Source organism: Mytilinidion resinicola (assembly GCF_010093595.1).
Source record: "Mytilinidion resinicola strain CBS 304.34 unplaced genomic scaffold BDZ99scaffold_19, whole genome shotgun sequence".
Taxonomy (NCBI): Eukaryota; Fungi; Ascomycota; class Dothideomycetes; order Mytilinidiales; family Mytilinidiaceae; genus Mytilinidion; species Mytilinidion resinicola.
The window spans coordinates 207601-225892 of record NW_022985455.1 but is presented as its reverse complement, the minus strand read 5'-3'; the positions used below and the strand labels follow the sequence as shown (position 1 = coordinate 225892).

General features: G+C 50.4%; 10 protein-coding genes across 10 annotated transcripts; 3 read left to right on the top strand and 7 right to left on the bottom strand.

The window, feature by feature from the left end:
• Positions 1 to 130: 130 nt before the first annotated feature.
• On the bottom strand, positions 131 to 1194 carry BDZ99DRAFT_524823 (uncharacterized protein; the record flags this gene model as incomplete). The annotated part of the gene is made up of 3 exons (XM_033725940.1): positions 131 to 592; positions 667 to 850; positions 953 to 1194. 3 exons carry the CDS (start codon positions 1192 to 1194, stop codon positions 131 to 133), a joined length of 888 nt encoding a protein of 295 aa, XP_033572069.1.
• A 315-nt stretch (positions 1195 to 1509) lies between these two features.
• Positions 1510 to 2112, top strand: BDZ99DRAFT_480519 (uncharacterized protein; the record flags this gene model as incomplete). The annotated part of the gene is made up of 3 exons (XM_033722338.1): positions 1510 to 1544; positions 1637 to 1784; positions 1819 to 2112. The coding sequence occupies 3 exons, from the start codon at positions 1510 to 1512 to the stop codon at positions 2110 to 2112; spliced, it is 477 nt and encodes a 158-aa protein (XP_033572068.1).
• A 317-nt stretch (positions 2113 to 2429) lies between these two features.
• Positions 2430 to 5905, bottom strand: BDZ99DRAFT_113017 (HET-domain-containing protein). The gene is made up of 2 exons (XM_033712441.1): positions 5753 to 5905; positions 2430 to 5700 (listed from the first exon to the last, which is right to left on the bottom strand). The coding sequence occupies exon 2, from the start codon at positions 5673 to 5675 to the stop codon at positions 2787 to 2789; it is 2889 nt and encodes a 962-aa protein (XP_033572067.1). The 5' UTR covers positions 5676 to 5700; positions 5753 to 5905; the 3' UTR covers positions 2430 to 2786.
• A 1055-nt stretch (positions 5906 to 6960) lies between these two features.
• Positions 6961 to 8561, bottom strand: BDZ99DRAFT_450632 (uncharacterized protein). Its single transcript, XM_033718176.1, has 2 exons — positions 8184 to 8561; positions 6961 to 8074 (listed from the first exon to the last, which is right to left on the bottom strand). The coding sequence occupies exons 1-2, from the start codon at positions 8445 to 8447 to the stop codon at positions 7199 to 7201; spliced, it is 1140 nt and encodes a 379-aa protein (XP_033572066.1). The 5' UTR covers positions 8448 to 8561; the 3' UTR covers positions 6961 to 7198.
• Positions 8562 to 8944: 383 nt separating this feature from the next.
• On the top strand, positions 8945 to 10137 carry BDZ99DRAFT_466762 (RmlC-like cupin). The gene has a single exon (XM_033720860.1). The coding sequence runs from the start codon at positions 9083 to 9085 to the stop codon at positions 10046 to 10048; it is 966 nt and encodes a 321-aa protein (XP_033572065.1). The 5' UTR covers positions 8945 to 9082; the 3' UTR covers positions 10049 to 10137.
• Positions 10138 to 10147: 10 nt separating this feature from the next.
• On the bottom strand, positions 10148 to 10737 carry BDZ99DRAFT_112973 (uncharacterized protein). Its single transcript, XM_033712440.1, has one exon. It carries the CDS (start codon positions 10524 to 10526, stop codon positions 10203 to 10205), a length of 324 nt encoding a protein of 107 aa, XP_033572064.1. The 5' UTR covers positions 10527 to 10737; the 3' UTR covers positions 10148 to 10202.
• A 470-nt stretch (positions 10738 to 11207) lies between these two features.
• On the top strand, positions 11208 to 12088 carry BDZ99DRAFT_112953 (uncharacterized protein). The gene is made up of 3 exons (XM_033712439.1): positions 11208 to 11431; positions 11479 to 11556; positions 11618 to 12088. Exons 1-3 carry the CDS (start codon positions 11305 to 11307, stop codon positions 11971 to 11973), a joined length of 561 nt encoding a protein of 186 aa, XP_033572063.1. The 5' UTR covers positions 11208 to 11304; the 3' UTR covers positions 11974 to 12088.
• A 1435-nt stretch (positions 12089 to 13523) lies between these two features.
• Positions 13524 to 14587, bottom strand: BDZ99DRAFT_466758 (kinase-like protein). The gene has a single exon (XM_033720859.1). It carries the CDS (start codon positions 14460 to 14462, stop codon positions 13590 to 13592), a length of 873 nt encoding a protein of 290 aa, XP_033572062.1. The 5' UTR covers positions 14463 to 14587; the 3' UTR covers positions 13524 to 13589.
• Positions 14588 to 15338: 751 nt separating this feature from the next.
• On the bottom strand, positions 15339 to 16187 carry BDZ99DRAFT_524817 (uncharacterized protein; the record flags this gene model as incomplete). Its single annotated transcript, XM_033725939.1, has 1 exon — positions 15339 to 16187. The coding sequence occupies one exon, from the start codon at positions 16185 to 16187 to the stop codon at positions 15339 to 15341; it is 849 nt and encodes a 282-aa protein (XP_033572061.1).
• A 296-nt stretch (positions 16188 to 16483) lies between these two features.
• On the bottom strand, positions 16484 to 17345 carry BDZ99DRAFT_524816 (uncharacterized protein; the record flags this gene model as incomplete). The annotated part of the gene is made up of 2 exons (XM_033725938.1): positions 16484 to 16671; positions 16742 to 17345. 2 exons carry the CDS (start codon positions 17343 to 17345, stop codon positions 16484 to 16486), a joined length of 792 nt encoding a protein of 263 aa, XP_033572060.1.
• Between the last annotated feature and the right edge of the window lie 947 nt (positions 17346 to 18292).

The following is an 18292-nucleotide window of genomic DNA, read 5'->3' as shown; positions in this document are numbered from 1 at the left end:
GGGGGGGGGGGTACTCCCCTGTTCCCCCTTGTTACGGATATGGAAGGATGTAACGCCACTGACACGCTAGTAGTGGCAACCTGAGTCTACCCCTTTGCAACAAACGCTCACAGCACAAAGGGGTCGCGGTTTATCGATGCGCAGGCAACTCCCACGACTGGTCGTGAGGTTGGCCCAATTCGTGCCGCGGCAGGTGTCCTGCTCCCTGCATTCCCGGATTTGGAGGAGCGGCATTCCCATACACCGGAGCGGTACTCCCGTACACTGGAGCGGCGCTCCCATACCCTAGAGCGGGCTGCTTCACTAATTCCGGCAAGTTGGTGCCACCAGAGGGACGCTGATTACTCGGATCATTTCTTCCTCCCTTCCTGATTGTTAACGCCAGAAATATAATAGCTGCAGTCAAGGCTACGCCAAGCACAACCCCAACGCTGATTCCTGCTTTCGCCCCAGTGGATAGACCACCATGAGAGGGACCGCTGGTGGCGGTTGATGAGGATGTGGTGGAGGATGTAGTGGTCGAAGAAGATATGGTAGTAGGGGAGGATGTTGTGCTATCCGCGGCGGATGTAGGAGCAGATGTGGTTATGCCCTTGCAAACCAGTGTTAGTCATGCTCTGCCTCGCTGCTAGGGAAAACTTCTATCATGAAGTGTGCAGAACTCACAAGGTCAGAGGCCTGAAACCTTAGTTGAACGCTGTACGCGTTTATGGCTGCTCCCGGCCCCCATGTATTGACTCTAGTCCCGGATGTCGACTTGACCGTATGCGTTTGCGATCCAGTCACCGCGGATCTACAGCCTAGCGTTGATTCAATCTCCCACACAGGGGCTGTCTGGCAGGTGTAACTTCTACAGATTAGAAGTGTAGTTAGCTTACGCTCTTATTACAGCCTGGTCTGATCCTGAGGAGAGGGTGGATAGACAGCCTGGAAACTCGGATGTTGTACTGACGTAGGACAGCAGGTCACGATGGTGTCATCGCCCGCGTTTCCGGACGAAGTACATGCAGTGGAGTAGCCATCCGGGCAGTATAGTCCTGGAGAGTAATAGAATACTGAAGTTGGTGTGAAGTTTGGTGGATAGCACGAGCTGAATGTCCCACCGAGCAGCTCGAAGCCTCCGTCGTCCACCCACCAAACATCCTGCGTACATTGCGACGGTGGGTCAAAAGTAGTGGTAAGCGGTTCCGCCATGGCAATTGAGGTGTATGACGAGAAGAAGAGAGAGAGACAGAGAGGTGAAAAAGGAATGAAAGGGCAAGACCAAGGCTGAGGTCTAAAACTCTGCAGTTCCAGCCTTGCCTCTGAAGCCTTCGACTAGTTGCATAACGAACGCCCTTTAGCTAACTAAAGAAAGTATCTCCAAAAAGAACTTTTTCTCTACCGTATTTATCCAGAGTTTGGCCCCCAAAGCCGAGGTGCGCGAGTGGACTGTACCTACGCAAGCCTCTCTTATCGGGGTGTTCGTACCCTGACCACCCTTGGCAATTTTCATAAATCGACGGTGGCATGTCGGTTATCTCGGGCGCGGCTCTGGACGTACAGTGGGTCTCGTACAGTCACGTGCATGAGATTATTGTAGCACGACTGCGTATATTTTATCACACCCTCAAATTTAAACATAAACACGACCCAGGCATAAGCTCAAAGTGCCACAACGGCACCCTAAGGTGCCTGCAGCGACGCCAAGACCTCCAATTAGTGAACCAGAAAGTGAAGAAGTCCGACTCGTCACTCTCGGAGGCCTCGAAACATATATTACACAGGCCACGGAACAGAAAGGTGTATGACTACAAGTTTATGAATGTACATGGCAAGCCACGTACACCTACGAAGCCCCCCCTGAAACCTCGAGCTCCGTATAAACCTCGCGCACCTCCAAAGGCTCAGAGAACTACTACTGCTAAGAGAACTAAGGAAAAAGAGGCCGACATTTCGAGTGTTCCCAAGCGACGGCGGCCATCAACTTCGCATACAGATGAGGCCCCTGCGCAGCCCGTAGTGAAGGCTAAGAGTGCGCCTAAGGCTAAGAAAGCTAAGGAGGCAAAGAAGGGCAAGAAGATGGTGATTGAGGTTGATGGACGTACATACGAGGCGTATGAACTCTCGTAGATGATGGTGTTGATGTTCAAATTTGAGGTTGTGAGCCCCACTGTACGCTGCTACTGTACGCCGGGGGTGTACTGTCCGGAGCCGCGCCGGGTTATCTCAGATCGCAAAAGACGGTTTCTCGACCTTACAAGCATATAGGTAGACGAAGAGTGGTGTTTAGAGTTGAATTACTCTACTCCATACAAGGGTTACACTAACCCTAGATCCGTACCTAACCAATAGCATTTGGGACGCCACTACAACCGTCACGTGAGGCATGGCTCACGCCTTCAATCAGCCTAGGGATAATAGATATACAACAAGTTTTCAAGTATTTGACATCTCATTTATTTATGTTCCTACAAATATATATCCTACTCCAAAGCTCGCTAAATTAAGCGCAGAACGGACGCCACAGCCTTGATCAACCACCCGAGCACTAGACCAACTGCTCGCTGGTATCCAAGAGATTGAAAGCCCCGCGATGATTCGCGGAGGCTCCACAAACCTGACGATGGCAAGCCTGTCGTACCTAGGTAGGTGCCGTTTGTTTCCAAGTCCACGTCGTCGAGTACCTCCGAGCGAACTTTCTCATCGGAAACCGACGTCTTGGACTGCACGCAGAAAAGACTCAGTTTTCACGCTAGGTCACCGGACGCAAAGAGGTCCTGTATCTTGGGAATGCCGGGGAGGTATCATCGAATCCAGAATCTATCTCCTTTCTCAGACTCCTGAACGAATTTCCCGTTCATCGCGCCGTCCACATAGGCCGGCCCAATTAATGTATAGTAGCGACCATCCTTCCTCAAAATGATAGGTAATCTGCAGCCAAAAATGATGCAAACAAGATCATTTTTCTGCATGTCTCGAGGACCCAAACCAAGGTTTCCTTCAACCGTTGTAAAAACACAGCGACCAATAAGTCTTGCGAAAGTGCTGCAGAATGACTCGTCCAATCGTTCCCATTCATCTGAGCTGACGGTGCCTTTCTCGAAGGCAATCCTTTTGTCCCAAATATTCCGCCAGCGAGTATGGTACTCTTTCCCAAGCTGCTCCGTTGCCTGTTGCTTCCCTCCCGCAAACATCTCCAGGAAGCGATTCTCATATGGATGATGTTTCTGGAGTGCATTGAAGGCTAGGTCCTGGATTGCACTCAATTCCGACTTCAGCTTGAGGTCAGTTTTCGGCATCCATGCCCAAGGGTCCTTGCGAGTCGTTTTGTTGAACACTCTAATCTCCGCCACACGGCCGATGCGGACACCTCTCGTTCGCAGAATGCGATTTACGATCTCAGCATTTGCTTTTCGACCCTTGTCACACGAATACATATCTGGCGGTATTCCCGGATTTCGTTTGCTGAAGTCGCGCAGCCATGACGGGGACGTGGCTTCAGAAGTATATCTGTGGAAATAGCAGAGGACATCAAGGCTGCGTTCTTTTTTAACCATGAGCGCCATGACCTTTCTGCAAAGAGTCTCAAAATCGATCGTATAATCGACTTCGATATTATCGCGATAGAACTTGGGGGAAATTCCGCGAATTCCGTATATCCTGTCACGAGCGTCGGTGGCTAGAAGGCTTGACGACTCCCAAAGATTGTGCAGAAACGTCTTGCTGGGATCTTGTGTACTGAGAGATAGTAGCGACCTCGGCCGCATTATCGTCTGGAGCTCGGAAATTTTGATCTGGCGTAGGATCCTCCGCAAAAAATCCGCGAACTGATTCAATGTGACTGACTTTTCACCACACCGTAATGTACAAGCTCGTCGGGATCGATTGGCTGATGCCAACTCCTGCACCACCCACACACGACTCCAATAAGGGCGGGAGAACAGGTCATCCAGAACCGTCTGTACGCTGGAGCGCTTCAGCTTCCGCAGGTCCTCTGGAGCAAGCGTAATAAGCCTCATAGCCTCATCACCCAGAAACCTACTTTCACCCAGCCAGGCCACCACTTCTTGTGCTGCGCTATATATCTTCGGCATTTGTTTGACTTGGTAGTTTCTATCTTGCACATTGGCTTGATCAATGCAGATCGCATCTACCCACAAAACAGCAGACTCTTGCGGCTTGCGTAGTTGCATCAGGGCTTGGTGAAGATTTTTCGTAACCGGGACCTCGTAGCCCCTCGCATGGATTGTATGCGTCTTGTCCACATCTCCCCAGGAATATGATAGGGCAATGAACTCGGGTTTCTTTTGCAAGCTGGTACAATACATGTTGCAGAAGATAGAGTCCCCCATGAACTCCGGCTTGAGCTCTATCAGCCGAATCTCGGTCTCCTGGGAAGCGGCTTGCACTCCGCGTGGATAGTATATCGGGAGCTCAGAATACAGACGAGTGGTATCCACGATAACTTTCTGTTTTTGATTGTGGTGGGCGGTTTCAAAACTACTCTTTCCTGGTATGATTGGGGACCACCAAGAGCGATTCAAGAAGCCATTAAAGTTTTGATTGCGGTCGACAAACCCGTAGTGAGCAAAGACACCATTTCCCGAACTGTTCGTAGCGTTTTCCCATGAATATGGGAGACGAGTGTAGAGTGAGCGCTGCCACATGGTGGTATTCGTTGGAGGCACTACGATATTCTCCAGGTTTTTGGTCGGGCTAGACTCTGCTGCTCCCAACAATGCAATGCTGTCAAACTTCGAAGAGATCAAATTTGCAGTCGATTCTGCCGTCGATTTTGTAGCAGTAGTACGTAGCGTGATATGTTCCCCCTTCTTTCTCTCCTCTTGGCCAATTTCCTCTCTTTGGTGCTGTTGCTCTATATTTTCCTTTTTTATCTCTTTCTCCATTTTCCCATTTTCCTCTACCGTCTTCTTCACTGTTTCGATCTCTAACTTCTCCTTTTCTCCCTTCTCTTCTCTTCCCTTTTTCTTTTTCGCCCTCTTCTTTCTTTTCCTTTCTTTTTTTTGGTCCCGGTCATCCCTCTCCTCTTTGGCCTGAGCCATAGGTTGGACGGTAGCTTCACGAATATTACGGTCATGATGGACCTGCCGATTTGAATTATTCTGTATAATACTCTCGCTGGCTGCGAGCCATTTGTTCAAAGACTCCGTGGCGTCTGGTATTCGGCCGTTTCCTGGGGCTGGGGCAATATACCGCGTATCTTTAGCTCTTTTGGTCCGAAGGGTACCATCACCAAGGCTCGGAAACGCCGTTTCATCATCAAAGTCCGGTACCGGGGCGCTTGCATGGCCCAAACTCCGGTTACTCTTTCTCACAGAGCTCCCAGCAGCAACCGCAATCCTCTTGCCAGCATCTAGCACAAAAATCCCCTCCTCGGTCACCAAGGGAGCCTTAGGGAGTCGCAATAGCGTACATGCCTTTCTGTCTCGTCTCCACGCTTTTATAAACCTGCTGTCTGCCTCCAGGCTCTCATGTTCACGCCACATCAGGTGTGTTTTGCTACGTGGAACCCAGCTGGCTGAGAAGACCTTCAGTTCGTAGAACGTGGAAGCCGATAGGTCCTGGGCAATATATGTCGGGCCAGTTTCACTTTGCGACAGAAGGGAATGGACCTGGATGTCTCCATCCAGGGTCATTCCCACAAGGGATTGTCCTCGTCGTGAGGACCTCATAGCTTTGGTAACATTGATATCTAATCTTAGCGGAGTTTTAATGCGTTCAAATGATGGGAAAGCTGTTCTCTGATTACCTGAATACCGATTCGCATGACGGGAATGATTTAGAAATGCAGGCCCTGGCACCAATTTAGGGAATGGGGCAGTGCGGGCACCGGTGAACCTTTTCGACTAGATTTCTCGTATTAGCGGTGGCTGTGGCGTACTCAACTCTATCGTAGTGGTCGTTCTCCGCTAATGGTGTAGAGCCAACACACCGAATTCCCAAATGAACTTCGAGCTAAGGCAGGTCTTGCAGCTTCGGTGCGGGCATCCTTGTCGCAGTCCTTCTGACCAAGCAGACGGCGAATCAAATCTCCTCAAGAGCAATATGAGATAAGCAAGCGAGTCTTCTTCAGCTGGCAGGGGTTCTTCAGCTGTAGAACTATAAACTTGCGTGAATCCCACACATCTTGACTCCCATCGGCAGCCTTACCGTCGGGTTGTCGGGCAATTTCCTTGCGTGACGGGTTCCCTTGGTGCATGTCATACCCTCTTAATCATAAAATGGTATGTTGATTGACCTTCGACATCTTAGCTATATTCTTACCGACATGTAGTACCCAACATTCGACAATCCATTGGGTGGCGGCTGTCCGACATCTTGAACGTCCAGACCATTCGCAGCCAACGCCGCTGAGCAACGATCTAGGTAACGTCCTTCACGTACGTTACTTGATGTTGTTCAGTTGCTTCGAATTCGCCCGCCGGTGCACTCCCCCGCGAGCTAGCGTTCCTACTGGATCGTTTGCACCGACGTCAAGGGGACCCCAGTCCGAAACGCAAAAAAAATTCTTCAGCGAAGCAGGCGCCTCTTCGTGGCGCTGAGGATCAGTACTCGTGAGACCAGCAATCTTACTTGAGGGAGCAAAGCCTGCTATTGTTTTTCGTTGGACCACACTTAGCTTCAATCCATAATCTTTCCAAGTACATACTTGGATAGCAACCAAAGTGCTTCTTGATAACTCTTCTAATGTGAACGTGACGTCTTCTCCACCACCTTATCGGCCTCTTGTGTGCGATGAACAGCCCCAATGCAAGTGCTCGGCGACTTGTTTTCGGAAGACAGCGCAAGGTTGCGCAAAGGGGAGACTCAGCCCGGCGCCCAGTCGCGCGCGTGAAATAAGAACTGCGGGTCTCTTTATAGAGCTACTTGCAAGTGAATCAGGTAGGTACCTTGCCGCTTGGGATGGTTCTGGTGTTTTGGGAGATGATCTCAAGCGTACGTATTAGGAATGTGGTTGGTATGGATCTTGTTCTTTCTAGTGGACTAGCTCTCTAAAGAAGTGGTTATGCGGTATAGTATAGTCAAATAAGGGGATTACAACGTTATGGGAATGTGCCCAATACCGGGAATTGTTAATAGTATGTATGGCAAGCATCGTTGTGTCTTGGAGGAGACGCGGTTGTATATATCGCCTGCGTTGATGGAAAATAAGAATCAACTGTGCCCTAATTTTGAGTTACTCTCTCTCCTCTACTTAGCTTTGACTAGCCTGCTGAGCACTACTATTGCTCCTCTCGAAGACATAGAGTGCCTCATCTTTTCCCGCAAAGCTTGGTAGTGGTATCTGAGCCGTATGTTCAAATTCGGGATGCTCTCGCTTCATCCACACGTTCATCGTCCCCTCCTTGAAAGCCGTGAAGCCGTCCGCATTCTGCGTGGCAGCAACCACAATGACACCACCGTTATAGTGCTCCACCGTCTTCCGTACAAACTCCTCCTCCGTCTGCGGGTATACGAGTAATAGTATGGCGTTCTTGCCTCCATCATGCCCATCCAGGTACTCCTCCCCGGTTGCGGGTATCGTATCGCCGACCCACATCGTGCGGTACAAGGAGCGCTGATTGTCTATCGCGTGCACCACTAGCGGTGACATATGCGTCGGAAGAGCGAGCTTTCTCAGCATAAACGTCCAATAGCCCGAGCCCGACCCGATATCCAATATAGGCTTACTAGGGACCTTGGGTCCGCCTTTCGGTTGTGCCAACTGTGCTATCGTATAAAGCGCAGCGTACGAGGGGACTACACAGCCGAAATGATGGTAGAAGACTGGTAGGATGTGGTGGGACATCTTCGTGTTGGCGGTGTTCGGAAATGGTCCTCCCCACTCGAGTTCTTTGCAGGACCATCGCCAGAAGTCGTAGTATGGATTTATGTGCTGGCGCTTGCTTTTGCCAAGAACGAGGCCAGCGCGAGGGAGAAGTAGGTGGGAGGAGAGGTGTTGGGCAATCTCGTGCCGGCGAGAGCCCTTTTTGGCGTTGCTTTCGAAGGCTCGGAGGGCTGCTGCGATGGACTTTGAAGGGTCGAATAGGGCGGCGTATGCCACTATATCATCACCTGTCGGTGGAAGTATCTGGAATTGTAAATATGGGGAGAACTTCGGGATATGAGGTAGAGATGGAATACCCATAGCAAGATTGTTGAGACGAAAGCGTTGCAAAGGATCCGACAGTCTGGCGTACCTCGTTCCCTTCGCCATCGCGATACCAGCCGTGGAGTCCATTCCTCCCTTTTGCAAGTAGTGCTATTTGGGCTTGTAGCAGCGTCACTCCCGCCGGACCCGCATTGTATACATATTTGTCGTCTTGAGGGAGTCCGAAGATGAGAGTGATGCTACTCGAAAAAGGACCCTTCTCGGGAGAAGGATGCTTGTCCCAATCGCGAATGAGGGTATCGGGATTGAAGGGACGTTTCGCGCCCTCGCAGTACGGAGCCTTTGGAGGCATGGTGGACGACTTGAGCAATGATACTCCGTAGAACGGAGAGGTCCCCGTTGGCGCGGCTTAGTTCCGCTCACTAGGCATCTATCGTTACTTCCAAGGAGAATTCTCCATGGCCCAATTCCAAGAGCGATTACGTTACTACCTAGAGCAACTGACTTGTGAATGGGCCCTTTTCCCATAATTCATCACTCATGGTCATGGAAAATATGGTAAAGCAAAGAAGCGGCGTCATTCCGCTTACCTTTCTATTGGCGAGGAGAGCCTTTATGGCCTCAAATCACGAAGGAGATACTGTAAGCATCTTGAGAAGAGAACCAAGACGTCTCTATGCAAGGCGAGTCAATTGGCATGTGTTCGAAGAACAAGCAAATGCTCGAGTGGGATCTTGAAGAGTGATAGAATACAGCACTAAGCAGCGCTAGACCTGAAAAGGACGCACTGGCCGCTTACATTGCGTATGTCATCGCTTACAGCCTTCAATCTCCAGCACCCCTCCTTACAAACAACTGACCTAGCATTATACCCCACGCCAGCAGCTCTCCTTTGTCTATCTAGAACCTCCTGGTGGTGTCCCTCTTAGTTTCCCCTGTGTATATAAGGCGAACTCGAGTTCCAATTGACGGGCTCTTGTATTCTGAATGACAGAAAGCAAATCAGTTCCAAATTCCACCACATCTTTCTTCTCAACCAAAACTTTTGCTATCCTAATCGCAATTGCAGCAGTCATCCTGGCTCTCTTCACCCCTCTCCGCAACTCTCTACCAAAGTTCCTCCCAAAACCTACGCCCTCAACAATCCGCGCAATGTCGACTTCAGCAGCAACCAAGATCACAAAGCGTCCCTGGTCGGCTCGCGGCCACGCGGACCACGGCTGGCTATACTCCTTCCACACCTTTTCCTTCGCCAGCTACTACGACCCGAAGTTCGGCTCATATGGCCCACTACGCGTTATCAACGAAGACCGCGTCGAGAAAGGGACGGGATTCGGCACACACTCTCACGCCGAGTTCCTAATCTTTTCATACATCGTTTCTGGGATCCTAGAGCACAAGGACTCACTCGGAAACCTCGAGAACCTCAAGCGCGGAGAAGTTCAGTTCACGAGCGCAGGAACAGGCATATCGCACAGCGAATACAACCGGAACAAAAACGACGAGTGCCACTTCTTGCAAATTTGGGCGAAGCCGAACAAGAAGGGCTTGAAGCCCCATTATCAAACGAAGAAGTTTACCGACGAACAGAAGCAGGATAAACTGGTCAGGATCATGGAATACACCGACAGGTTAGGCGATAAGAAGGGCGAGGTTGCGCCGATCGGGCTTCAGGCCGACCTTAGCATGGACGCGAGCATCTTGAGCCCTGGCAAGACCGTTTCGCATGATATTGTCGAAGAAGGGCCACGAAAGGTCTACTTGCATGTCGTCATGAGCGAGCGGGCACAGCCCAAGGAGGGTGGCTCGAAGATCAAAGTCGGAGAAACGACGCTTGGGGAAGGAGATGGCGCATTCATCGAGGCCAAGGGGCCTGGAAAGATCGAGGTGGAGAGCGTCGGCGACAAGCCAGCGGAGTTCTTGCTCTTTGACATGGGAACCACTGACGCATGAGCGTGTAAGAATCGGTCAAAGGGTAAGTGCAGTTTCCGATAGCTTCGGTAGATAAATAACCAATTGGAATACACAGTGTATATTCTGCCATTCGTGCAAGTATCGTTGCAACGGTTTATGAAGTCCTAACTGTAGTGCTCATGCTCCACACATTTCACACCCCACTATCGAAACTCCCTGCGTCGTTCTTGGTGTCATCGTTTCCCAAAGCTTCCGTGCCCAGAGTTCCTACGAAACGCAAAGGCTGTGTGGGCCAAAGCTCAGGATCCTCCCTTTCATCGGGAGTCCCGCCTCCCAGGCTTCCCCCAGCGTACTGCTGTACATCCCTCACTACTTCCAATGCTATCGTCTCTCTTTGCATGTTTACCCGGCTGGCGAAGTGATAGCACGTCCGGACAAGTGCTAAGAAGAGGCAGCCTGCGATAATTCCAAGTACGAACGAAAGCGGCTCAAACTCATGATTCGGAGCGAACATCATTCTTGGTGAGGGAACTTCGGAATTCGCGGAGACATAAAGTAAATGTAAACGATCGTGAAATCGAAGTCATTTCGCAGAAGAAGAATCGCCCTATATCCGAGATCTTGACAAAAGACCATTGTCGGGTAAAAACGTTTCAAGCATGAGACGAGCTAACAGGCGCGCTATGAGACGGTTTTAAATACAAGGTAGCACTTGTAGCCTTGCTGGCCATTGTCACTTACTTTATGTGCCCTTACTGATGCTCCTTTAGCGCTCTAGAACACCCTTGAATACTGTGGGATCTTCAAAAGTATGGACGGCCAGCGCATGGACAAGAGAGAGACATCCCATCTCATCAAAAGAGCGTGCTCTCTACTTGGTATCACAGCCACCGCCCCGATCGAAAGACAGCGCACGTCGTTGTCAACTCTTTCCTCAAAATTTCATCAACTGTGGAAAACTACCAATACGCTAGGCCCACAAAAGGGCTCCATTACCATCTCCCCCAAAACGCCGTCGCGGTTCAGATCGTGGAGGAAGATACGCAGGAAAGGGCCGTACTCGCTCTGGAACTAAAGTTAGTCCGCTCAAAGGCCTCGTAACAATAGCTCCAAGCTCAATATCATCTCGAGCGGACGGCTGGTAATCAGTTCTTTGCGTTATACTCCGTGCCAGGCTTTCTCCGAACCTTGCGGCCTCCTCGCGCTTCCTTTTCTCTCTGGAAGCTTTGTACTTCTTATACAACTTGTAGACACCAACGAGGGCCAGTGCTGCAAAAGTTGCTAGGAGGAAAAAGATGGAGTACAATTTGAAGGAGGCATGTAGCCTTGGGCTCGTATCTACCGACACTTCAATCACTACGACGATAAAGTCCATGATGCATGCACTTTTGGAAATGCGTAGGAAGAACTGTGCGCACCATGGTAAGAGCTTTGCCTATACAGTTCTCCTTACTCTGACAGAGTCTCAGATGTCAAGCCGGAGAACATCGGGGTGCGTATTGAGAATGGAGAGATCATAGGAGCAAAGCTCATGGACCTGGGCAGTTGTAAGTCTCGACTCAATGCTTTAGTGTTATTATTTTCTAATGCCGCTCTTCTTAATACCAGGCTACCGCTATGCCGTAACACTGAGCCCATTTATAAAGATGCTAGATCTGCTCTATACTGCTCCGTATCGTCCGCCAGAAACGTGGAACCTAGGGATTACATCCACTGCTTCTGATATATTCGCTTTGGGAGTAACCGTAAGTTCTCATCCGCTCCTGCTACATGCATTCTTTTTATTCTCACTAGCTCTTGCTACGCAGAGTCGCGAGCTGTGGCAGCACGGGATGCTGCACGAGGAAGCTCCGTATCGCACCGAAACTCAAATCAAAGAGACGCAGTGGGTACAACAAGGTCTTAAGGGTACCGGCTTCTATAAGAATACCACCTCATACGACGGTATCGCCGGTGAATTGTAGGACAAGGTGCTAGAACCGATTCCGCAAAGATGGAAGTGTCTTATTCGGGATATGATAGAGCCGGATCCCTTCAATAGAGACACGACTGGTACCATACTTAAAAAGTGTTTCTAATCCACACGATGCCTCGCGAGAATAGTTACTATTTTATGCAAGTTTACTACAGCCTGTACTCCATTGGAATCTCTAAACTGATCTCCCCGTCCCATCACGAAATCTTACTAATTGCCTAAGAAAACACTTCCCGCAAGATGACATCTAAATCGTATAATCCCTTAAGATACCCGGTCGTTTGGTTTGGTTTGATCGCTCTAGTGGTCACTAACATCGAGCTAGCGAAGTTAGGAGAGCAGGCTTGCAAACTATAGCCTGGTCTGCTGGGTTTTTGGTGACATGAACAGGTGTGCTGCTCGTATTTCCGTTCGCATTGACATAAGTAACAGTAGTACACGCGGGAGCATTCGACATTACTCCAAAATGACCTGAGCGACAGCAGGTGCATTTGGCTTTTCAAGCTGTTCCTGCACTCTTTCAATCATTTCCTCGGTCGTCGCTGTCGTCGCTGTCGTCTTGTGTGCATCTTGCTCGTACAAATGGAGGAGAAAGTTGCTTCGTAGGCTCCAGGACTTGCCGTAGTCGGAACACGAAGGAAGCTTGCATGGACAGGCCCATACGTGTCCTGAAGCAAGGTCACCCTTAGAGCAAAATCTGACGGCCTTGAGTCGAATTCACGTACCTGCAAGCCCTGATGATGAAAGCCAAAGTGAACGCTCTCGGCAAGTGGTTCAAGCGGTTCAACATGCTCCGGTGATCCTTCAAGTCATTGAGGCTCTCTGTCAATGCTGATGGCCACGCACTCCTCAGTATAACTAGCGTCTCGCGCGTTGGACCTGATGAACGTTTCAGACCCAAAGAAACATGACTAGCGATCAGGCTAACTCAGATGTTAGGGAAGGCAGCGACCGGGTGCCGGCGATATGCCAGTCAACACTTTATCCCGTAGAAAAGCCGCTTGGCATTATCGATACGATGAGTTGGCTGCTGGCCAATTTCTGACGTCCTCTATCTTCCCACTTCTCAATCCTCAAAACACCAGTATACCAGAATACTTTTAGAGCTCACGATTCATCATCTCAATACTATTACCCTCTCATTTTATTAGGCGACTAGGCTTAACTCTTCACCATGTGTACTTATGGGATCACCCTTGCTGTCCAAGGCGAGTGCACAAAGCCGGTTCAACATAAGATAGAGACACGCCTACGCAAGAGATGTTCTCAATCACCAAAACCAGGCTCTGGTTGCGAAAATCCAACGCGCGATACAAGTCTAGATCAGCTTTCTTCGAGGAAAGGAGGTCAGTGCCCAGCATGCCGTGACTCTGGGATAGCGGTCGAAGTCTACCAAGTCAAATGGGTAAGCGGGCCGTGCTCTACTCCTATATATGCTGGTTCATAAATAATAGGTGGATCATTTTGGCTAGGTCTGCCAATATGAATTAGTTAGGTGGCAAGCTTAATTCAAATAACATTTGGGCGGAGAGCCTGAGTTTGGGGAAGGCGGAAGGATAGAAATTGTCAAAACTGTCACAGCTTATCCAATTTTGGGTTACTAAGTTACAGAAAGAAAGAAAACCATTTGCGTATCCAGTCGCTCGTAATAGCCTGCCAACTGAGGGGCCTTCGGCGAAACGCCTTTAGCTCCTGAATAACCTCGTCCATAGAGCTGAAGTCGCCATCCCAGCAACTCTGTATTAACTGACCGAAGGGAATATTTGTAACATCGGGAAAGTGATTATTTGTGTACAGCTCTTCAACCTGCCTGTACCGGTCATCCGATGCTTCAAGCTCATGGTGTGGTGGTCTCCCGGTGAAAACTTCGTAGATTACACAACCAAATGCAAAAATATCCGTACGTCGACTCACTCTAGGCACTGATGGGCGGTAGCTAAACCATTCGTAGCAGGAACCTGCTGGTCCACCATCAATACTGCAGCCTTCAAAGTCAATTAACTTTACAAGGCCATCCCTTGTTATAATCAGATTGCTACATCCCACGTCGCCATGAATAATATTGCGATCATGTAAATGCTGATATCCTTCAGCTGCGTGTCTGAGCCAGTTAACTTTCGTCTGAATTGGGATCTCATTTGCGGAGGAAGCTCGACAGATTTTCCGCATGGAGTTGCCTCGCTCGAGAATGATGGAGCCATCCGATTGGGTTTCCAGCAGCTTTGCAACATTAGGGTGCGAACCGAGTTGCTGATACACTTGACGTTCAACTTCGCCCCCATCACTGTCGTGAAACTCTTTCAGCACTCTCTCAGGATCAATCCCATAGACAACTCCTGTTTTCCCGGCGGCGAGAAATTCTCGCGCGTTCGATGGTATTGTATTTAAGTGTGTGTTGCTCGGAGATCGTAGTTTTCGAGGCATTTGGTAGGAAACTCCCATAGGAAGGAGAGAAAGGATCTCGTAGTGTGCAGGCATGGCCCTGTGTTAGATGCCATTTGATGCGTGTTTAGAATGGCGCGTTTGGAGGGAGTTCAGGAGGCGAAGGGAATGAGGACCATGTTATCAGACCACAGGGAGGCGATCAGAACTCAAGAGAAGCAGTCCGGAGATGACTGTAGGAAAACAGAGACGGTTCAACAGGATAGATGGTCGTTCCTTGTCTCGCCAAGACTCGCTAGACCATTTTAGGTTACCCTTGCTACTACCCTTGCTACCCCGCAGGCCGGTGTTGCTCTCCCATCAATGTAAATTACACCGTAATGATTATGTCGGAGATGCGGGGTCACTTTGTCCTAGCTAGAATTGGTAATTGCCTCAGCCGGAAGTACCGACCAGGGTGGCGACTTGCATGAATTTGCGTGCGTAAGCAGCCACAAGGCTGATGACAACTTCCTAGTAGGGTAGTGAGGCTCTGAGGCTCGGAAAAGACCATTTTATAAGCACCAGAAGTGATAGTTAAGAGCTCGATAGTGGTGCTGTGGTGAAGGAATTCTGTTACGCCATGAAAGAAGGCTCTCCATATATCGGGCGCGAAGGCGACAATGCGAAGGTAATTTTTCCATGGGAGGGGTTCCATTATAGGAAATATCGACGTATGAGCAGAGTCTGAGTTGTTTAAAGTCAATGTACCCCTCATATCTTGCGGCACGGTGGGTCTTGCGGCACTAAGGGACGGACATCAGCTATATATAATATAATATAAGCGTGCTAAACGAACGCTAAGTTCACCTAGACGCACACAACGCAGAGACTTTCGTTTTGTTACTGACGACTCACGACTTGTCTACAGATTCACAGAATTACGTCGCCGTCTGTTATTGTACATTTTGAACAACACATGAGCTCTGCATCTTACTCTTTCCAGGGCATCTTCCTTACATCTTTCTCCTTATACGTGCCGGTCGTCGGATCGTATTCCATCCTTCCAGACTCCGACATCCGCCTCTCCAGCTCCATAGCTCTCCGTCCCACAGGCGCTGATGCTGCGCCTACGCTTGACTGCCCTTGGGGCCCTCCCTCTGTACCCATACGATCTTCCCACCGGCTCCTACTACCATCTGCCGCTATACCAGCGGCCTTGGCAGCCCTACGCCGCTGAATGAGTGTCTTTAACGGTACTGGGGGAGGCTTTTGGTAGGTTTGGCTATGAGAAGAAATCGACATCTCACCCGTTCTGTTGTCCGTCTCCCGTCGTGTTTCTGTCCTCTTTAGGTCCTCGGGAGCTAGTGCCGATGTATTGTCGGAACTGTGCACTTTTCCAGGCTCATCCAACCTCAGGTCAAGCAGACCGCCGGATGAACTACCCAACTTAACTTCAGTTGCATTTGTCTCCTCTGGGGTTGCTGGGCCGTTTCGTTGTCGTCTGGAATCGTCACTGTCGCTCGAATGAGGGAACTCATACCACGGCTTCTTTCTCTTCGGTTCGCTCACGCACGGAACTACGTCGTTTTGTGACGTTTTCGTCCTGTCCACAGATTCCGTAACGTGTTCTGGCCGTGTTTCGGGAATGTATGCTTTTTCAGACTTCTCCGCATCCGGATCCAGCTGAACACTTGGTAGTCCACCTTGCTCAGTCTCGGTCTGAACTATCTCTTCTTTGGAGTCTCCAGTGCTTCTTCTTCGCCGCCCTCCATAATACTCGCTCCCGCTACGATCGTAGAGGGAATCATGATCTGAGTTCTTCTCCCTCCGCTTGAGCATAGATGATCGTATTCGTACACTCTTGCTCAATTCTTCCCTGAAAGAATCCCACAAGTCATAAATTGCTAGGGCTTTATCTCTATCTCTGGCGGCTCTATCTCTGATTGTTCCGTCTCTGGTCGTTCTGTCTCTAGTTGTCCCGTCTCTAGTTGTCCCCGCTCTGGATGTTCCCTCTCTGGTGGCATTGTCTCTGGCTGTCTCGTCTCTGCATTCTGGGGCCTCCGCTGCTCCGCTTTTTGGAGCTTTCGTTGCTCTGCTTTCTGGACTTGACGCTGCTCTACTTTCTAGAGTCTCCGCTAGAGAGATCCCGGCAGTAACTTCCTGATAGCGAAGTCCAGCCCCGTTTCGCCTTCCCGGCCGCCATCCCATCCCTTGCGGCCCTTCGTGTTCACCCCGCTTGTCTTCTTGGTCTTGGCTCGGTACCATTTGCTGAGGCCCAGGGACCCTTTTCCCGTGGCATTTGGGTTTGGTGGACGTGGTGGACCTGCAGCACTTCTCTTCAGTCCGTTACCAATACCAATGCAGCCTTGACGCCCCGAACACGGGCGGCGGACCGGGAGCAGTGTTCTCGTACCTTATGCCAATCACCGTCTCATTCCGAGATCTCTCTGGTGCCGGTTCTCGAACGGGGTCTACCACCGGGCCATTGGGATTATCTTCCACTGGTTCTCCCACCACGGACTCGAATGGTGCTTCTTCTTCTGTCACAGCCCCCCACGATTCCGGCAATGAAGCCACACTTGCCGGAGGCGATGGCGATACATCAGGAGGGGGGTGCTGCGACATGCTTCCTGGCCCTGCTCCAAATCCTTGGACGAATGCTGACCCTTCACGACCCTGGAAGGCAGCCCCGAACGTGCCCTGAGAAGCCGGCCCTGCATTGCCCACGAAGAGCGCGCTGGACCGGCCCTGGAAGACTATCATTGGAGTCCCCAGTGGGCGTGCTTCTGGATTGCCTTGGGCGCCAGGCCCCGGATCAACTCCCTGGATGTCTTCTAGTTCGATGGCCTGTCCGCTGGCTCCAGTTTCTTCATCGCGGTTATTGCAGCGCGTGAGTGGCCGACGGTATCGGAGCACGCATACTGCGATACCTCCGATAGTGGCGAGAATGAAAAATACGAAGAGGGCCCAGAGGAGTGCTTTCACTGCTAACTCCATCTTTTAGATGTGAGTAGCCAGTGAGAGAGAGCTGGATGCTGAATTTTGATTCCATTCCCGAGGTTTCGAAGTATGTCGTCCTCATATACAGTGCAAGATGTGTGTGTCAAGCACGATCTCGGACTCGTGTAGCCTCACCGGTCTCGCGTTTGTGTTTGGCTGGAGTTTGTTAGAGATACAAACACGCGATTGCCACACGATTCTTTGCATCATCGCTCGGTTGTAAGTGTATGCAATTGCGATTGAAGGGGTGCAAGGCTTGCCATGTCGTCTGTCCAACCGCCAATCCGCCGGCTTTGCATATCATGTCGTCTCCAAACGCGAAAAAGCTACCTGTATGACGACGTGTAGAGCGTCAAACTCCCAAGTCATCAAATCGCATTCTTCATTGGACTAAACCGCCACCTCGAGCATCGACATTTTCTCATCGATCGTTTACTGCAGTTTTCTGATATTTTCGTTGGTTTGGCGGCTCAGTTTGTGGAAGACGTGGTTCAGGGCGGCCTACAGGATGATGATAGTGATGACGAGGATTGGATTGGGGGCGAGCGAGACGAGAAGCATCTTGAGTGGAGGGTGATAGGATGGCGTAAACGTATTTGTGGGTGGTCGGTTGGAGTAGCGGTTGTAGGTGCTTGAGAGGAGCAGAGACTGGATAGATTAAGAGGCGTCATGGAGTGAAGCTTCTCATAGAAGCACTATAAGAGGGGTATGAAGAATTGGCTAGCGGATCAGCACAGAGACATACTCGTACCATGTCTGATGAAAATGCAAGTTTGTGAGGGGGGCTACTAATCGCACACCCCCTTTTCACTAATCGCACACCCCCCTCTCACTAATCGCACACCCCCTCCCCCCTGTCGCTTCACCACGTTCTGATTGGCCCGGAGGGGTGCTCCGAGGCCTCCGATTCGCTCGCCTAAGTCGCTCACTAATTCCAAATGCTC